Source organism: Bactrocera neohumeralis, chromosome 6 (genome assembly GCF_024586455.1).
Source record: "Bactrocera neohumeralis isolate Rockhampton chromosome 6, APGP_CSIRO_Bneo_wtdbg2-racon-allhic-juicebox.fasta_v2, whole genome shotgun sequence".
Classification (NCBI taxonomy): Eukaryota; Metazoa; Arthropoda; class Insecta; order Diptera; family Tephritidae; genus Bactrocera; species Bactrocera neohumeralis.
Genome location: NC_065923.1, coordinates 21,699,644 through 21,705,316, shown reverse-complemented (window position 1 = coordinate 21,705,316; position 5,673 = coordinate 21,699,644). Strand labels below are relative to the sequence as shown.

The 5,673-nt window shown below is 33.9% G+C and overlaps 1 protein-coding gene across 3 annotated transcripts; it reads right to left on the bottom strand.

Moving 5' to 3' along the window:
• Nucleotides 1–828: 828 nt before the first annotated feature.
• On the bottom strand, nt 829–5,465 carry LOC126762415 (odorant receptor 63a-like). Of its 3 annotated transcripts, XM_050479133.1 has the most exons (12): nt 5,399–5,456; nt 3,899–4,039; nt 3,024–3,763; nt 2,850–2,946; nt 2,651–2,786; nt 2,405–2,596; nt 2,158–2,262; nt 1,657–1,822; nt 1,481–1,586; nt 1,268–1,369; nt 1,044–1,199; nt 829–976 (listed from the first exon to the last, which is right to left on the bottom strand). In XM_050479133.1, exons 3-12 carry the CDS (start codon nt 3,149–3,151, stop codon nt 920–922), a joined length of 1,245 nt encoding a protein of 414 aa, XP_050335090.1. In that variant the 5' UTR covers nt 3,152–3,763; nt 3,899–4,039; nt 5,399–5,456; the 3' UTR covers nt 829–919. The 3 variants fall into 3 exon arrangements, with proteins under 3 accessions (XP_050335090.1, XP_050335088.1, XP_050335089.1); XM_050479131.1 differs by lacking the exon at nt 3,024–3,763 and having other exon boundaries at nt 5,405–5,465; XM_050479132.1 differs by lacking the exons at nt 3,899–4,039; nt 5,399–5,456 and having other exon boundaries at nt 3,024–3,879.
• Nucleotides 5,466–5,673: the final 208 nt, after the last annotated feature.

Genomic DNA, 5,673 nt, shown 5'->3' with positions numbered 1-5,673 from the left:
GATATCCTAACACACTTTGATTTCATACCGGATCACTTGGATCATGGATTCGAAAAACTGGACTCTGGCGGCTCCTTCTTTGCCCATATACCGGCGAGGGAGTTGTGGTTGGGAAGAAGCCGTTGGAGGAGAGGGGCAGTGATTTTCTTTACGGACGGGTCAAAGCTTGGGAGGAAAGGTTGGTGAAGTGGTTTATTGTCAGGAACTCTCTATCAACTCAAGTTTCAGACTTCCTGACTTTTGCAGTGTCTTTCAAGCCGATGTTGGAGACATTAAGGTAGCAGTAGAGTAGCGGCGATACTAGCTTTGAGCTGATTAACAGTGCATTAGGAGTGCCTAACTTTGCTATTAACAGCATCGAGACAACCTAGAATCGATATGGTTAGAATGGCTGCGGGTCAGTGGTTCCGTATCCTCTTGTGTTTTACTATTAGATGTAAGCCAATACCAACCGCCAATATCAAAATATAATTCATCACTGTCCGATGTTTGAGAGCTCAAGGCAAGGGTGGGAGTACACACCTTCAGACATCCCACCGAACTCTCGGGAGGGGAAATTAAACGCCTGTCAAAATTTGTCTTGGCTACTAAGCGTTTTGCTAATTTATAAGTTGGAACAAAGAAGTTATTCTTTTCTATGACCTCACAAAGGACTTCATATAGCAGTCCACGTGCGATCTTTGATCAACAATCTAATCTAGCTAAAGTGGCTTAGAGTTGAATATGAATGAAGTTGGTCTAGACTTTACTTTAAACCTCATATCCCTTATATAACGATTTTCGATCTTTTGATTGATGCTTTTCTCAGCATTTCGCTACTTGTTTAAGCCTCTTGTGTTTTCTAGTTCATTTCCTAATTTCTTTATTGAAATATTCAATACAATTTTATTTATAATGTATAATGTATAATGTAATAATATTAATCTTCTTGAAGATTTTGCAATAGTAAAAAGTAGGATCCACTCGCTCTTAGCAACTGTAAAAATAAAAATTCTTTAAGCAAATAAATTTTGATATTATTTATAGAGTCGTAATTCATTTACAGAAATCAAGGTGGTCAAGTTCATTAGAGTAAACCATGATACTTCCATATTAAACTCTTTATTTGTTCGCATAATCATCATTAGTATGAGGTTTTTGAAGGATTTGTTCTCGCCATACCAATCGCAATTGTAATAAGCCAGTGGGATTTCTTCGCACTTATTAAACAAAAAAATTGTTAGTTTTATAGTAGAAAAAATAGATATTTTTAATTATAATCTATTACCGCGCTAGTTAGTGCCTGACCATGATAGCAGTATATAGTGATTTGAGATATTGAAGCCGATATATACATGATCATACGTATGAGGATAACTATGCTGGCTTCCTTAAAAATTTAAAGAGATTTGTGTTTGAAAATTAATATACTCCGGAACTGATATATGTATGTAAAAGGATTTAAATATATATACGAGCGTATAGAGTTTATTGTACGTACCAACCCATAACTAATCTCGAATAACACAAAGCCCATTACAATCAAGCTAAGCAAGAACTGTACCAAACTGATGTGCCTGAAAATTGTTTTGATTTCTTGCAAATACCTGCGGGGCGGAAAATGAATTTTTCTCTTAAAAGTGCTTATAGTTTTTAATATAAATAAATGTGTATTACTTGCTTACGCGCCGATATGTAATTATGAGATATCGCAGGTACTCTAGCCGCCTCTCAGCCGGTATCTGTGGCGAAGTGGCGTGTTGCACCAACAAATTGTGGACCTTCACTAAAGCAACTGCATGCTGACATAGCACCATAAAGACGCCTTCGAAGCTCACCGCACCTGTGATAGGTATAATTTTAATGTTAATTTTTTTAATTTTTGTTAATTTTTATGTCTTTGAATTTTAAATATATATTATAATTCAATTTATATCACGCTAGAAATTTTTTTTTGGCTCTAAGAACAACCTCACTCAGCTTCAACCTGTCGCCTGCACGTATTGGTTGGTCTCCCTGCGGCTCCCTTGCGGATTTCTGTCTAATGCTGTTCTTGTGATATCGTCTAGTCTTCTCATTAATATAGAATATTCGACTCACCACCATTTTCTTCACACTCCTTACTATGTTTTATTATTTTACCCTTCGGAAGTACTACTTGTGTCTTTATATACTCACCTAGGCCTGAAACATAGAGCGCAGCACCGGTCATATACATTTGTATAGGATAGTAGGGAAATGCCATGCCCTTCTTTTCCCAAAATGGGTAGAGTGCCGGAACAGCTGATTTATAGAGAAAATAAATATCTATAAAGTATTCAAATATCAAGTACTATGAAGGACATAAAAGAGTTTGATTTAAGGATTATAGCATTTGAGTCCTACGATAAATGAATTAAGTCAATCATAAGTTTACAATACTTACGCAGAAAGAACTCATAATCGGGTGTTTGCTTCAGCTGATGGTAGAGATTCACGAAGAAGGCGGTAAAAAAGTAATTGGCAATAATACCAACACAACAACAAAAATAAAATAAAAATAGACGTCGAGTGTTGCGCCAAACTCGAGTCATTATGTCATCGATTTCTTGCCTCAACTGCCGATCTATTGGAAAATCTGGAAAGAGATTTTTGTTATGTTGGCTCAAGATAACTTTAATGGGTAACTAACCAGTAAGTATTTCTATTTTGCGTATTATTTCATGTGTTAAAGTCTGATCCAGCAGACGGTAGAAGGTACGATGAGTGAAGAAGAAATATATCATTTTAATGGCGGCCATGCCAATTTGCAAAGCAGTGAAAACGGTCTGCGAGTTTAATAAAAAATTTAGAATATAATAAATATACATATGTTTTATAATATCACAAACCTCAGCTATAAGTGGTATGCTGTCAATATGTCGCTTGAGATACCACCAGTGGGCAAGGAGCGAGAGAAGGCTGCTTGCTATCAAAATAATTTGGATACTTGCGAAAAATAAAAGGAAATATATATATGTCAGTGATCAGCGAGAGTTTTAGTTAATTTATTGGTGATTTTATACTCCCAAAACATGTTGTTCTCAACTGTTCTAATGTTGTTCACCAAACTGTTGTTTGTAACGCCAAAAATAACCGACATACGAGAAGATTCCTGTTCGAAATGATCAGGATGAGATATGAATTGGATCATTGCCACCCCGACAAAATACCGGTAGCCGAAAAGGTGTACTTGTATATATAGTTAAGTAAGGCAGAAAACTGCTATTTGGTGCTAGTAAGGATGGGTAAAGTGGGTATTTTTATTTAAAAGTTTTTAAAAAAATAGGCGTGGTCTCGCACCCTGAAAAGATATAAACCGAATCTGTTTGTATGAGAAAATGGATGAAATCGGATTAAGATTCATATATGTATGTATTTAGTTTGGTAGCGAAATGGGTGGAATCGGTCGATGAATTACCCGAGCCTGTATACATTGCACCTCAGTATCAAAGAAGCAGCTCATTTGTCGTAACGGTCAATATCGGACTACTATAGCATGTACTAGCTCCCATATAAACTAAACGATCGGAATCAAGCGCTTGGGTGGAAAACTACTTTATTTGAAGAAATGTAGGTAGTATATTCACCAAAAGGTACGGGTACGACAATGGTCCAATCTCCGAACAAATTGTTTAGATCCGACCATTATAGTGCTTGCCTTAAAAATCGCTGGCTCGAAATCGGACTACTCTCTTAGGCAAAGTTGGTCAGAATGAAACGTAGAACATTTCCGCATACGCGATTTTTCCGTTTTTTTGACTCCCTGTAAATCAACCCGCTTTAGCATTATTCTTCGGTACAACCGAAGTTAACGTTATTTCTTGCTTAATATGAAGTTTAGTTTCGGGTTACACTCGAACTTAACACTTCTTTACTTCTTTATAATGACTGTTCTTACATTTTTAACGAATCCTTGAATTTATCAGGCGCGGTTAAATTTACACCCAACGTGTAAGATACCCGAAACAAGACTTTGATGGAGTTGTAGTTGCGTTTGTATAGTTCTTCCTTATTTTCCAGAATCATTGTGAGCAATTAACTACAAAAATATAAATTTATAATTTATAATATTAATTAATGCTTTCGAAAATTGGCATTTAAATAGTATTTATTGTTCTTTGAATGCGTAATTGAAATGGGATGACATCATTTAGCATTTGAACACAGCTCTTTCTCGGTTTTATTCAAATGGTGTGTTATGTACAGAACTGTTACGTCATAATACATGGTCTGGGAACTTCTGACTGAGATCACATAGCCTTTAACAAAAAATCGCTTACATTTAGTGCAGTCTAATCGAGTTTCGTGTCAAATTTTCTATATTTTTTGATTAATACAGCAATGATTTTAGTGCGATTTGATGTGATTTAATTCTATAATAACGGAATAACAGTTAACCATATGCTTATCCACTAAAGTGTACAATATATTTGAAAATCGTGGTTTTTTATCTTAATGTACATATATTTAAGAATACACATAAAAAATTTCATATCGTTGCGGCTAATATTTTCGAAGTTACACGCAAATTTGAATAGGCGTTTTAGAGGTCTTGGAAGTACAAGGCCAAACTTTAAACACGTTTTTCTCAAGAAGGTGTTTTCAAAGTCGGTAGCCAACATTACTCAAAAACGGCTAAGCCGATAAGTTTCAAATTTTTGACACGAGATTCTTAAATATATATTTTTTAGTAATTAATCGAAGATTTTTTCTCACCCATAAAAAAATATATTCTCACCGATAAATATTTTTTTATAAACAATTTAAGGCCGAAATTTTGGACAAAAATCGATTTTTTTGAGTAACCTCCATTTTGTCAAAAAAAAAAACTTTATTTTTCCTTTCAAGATCTGTTATAAGTTTATACAAATCTGTTTGGTTTTTTAATTTCCGACATCCAGTTTAGAGATATAGTGATCACCGCAAAACGTCTTTTTTGAGAGGAGCTCTAGGAGATCAGCTGTAGTTCTTTTCCAAATAAATATTTCTACTAGTTCTATATCTTAAAATACAGTTAAAAGATACCATAATATGTGTACAAATTTTTGGATTAATAAATTTAAAAGTTTCTCATAAAAAATTGTGGAAAAATCGCTTTTTTCGGTCTTCTAACTGCATAATAACCAAATAATTCTATAATAGTGAAATACTAAGGTTAATTAATCCATAATCCATTAATGTGTGTATTTTTGAATATTAAAGGCTTCATTTTCATGAATTACATAATGATCTTCAAACGCACTCGACAATTTTCGCCTTCAAGCAAATAATACTACGCCTTTCGTGTTTCTTAATAAATATGCTTGTTTCACAAACTTTTTAAAATTTTTGCTAAATGATTGAAAAGTTGAGATTTTTATTAAAAGAACTTATTATTTTAAAAATTTTGAGAACACACATTTACCGTAATTCGAAAGTCGTAAATTAATTTTGTGTGCAGGCACGTCTATTGAATTCACTTTCAGAGTCTTTACACTGCTTGCTTGCGCTTTTTATACAGTTTCCTGTCCTTTGTTATGATTATAGGTTTACTTTTCAATTATCATAATTTGTTAACTTATTACATATTATTAACATGCTGTTTATGTTTTTGTGTGCATAACGAATTTATAATGAATTAAAAATTAAAATGAAATAAAATGACAAGTTGTGTTCCTTGATATACATGGAAAG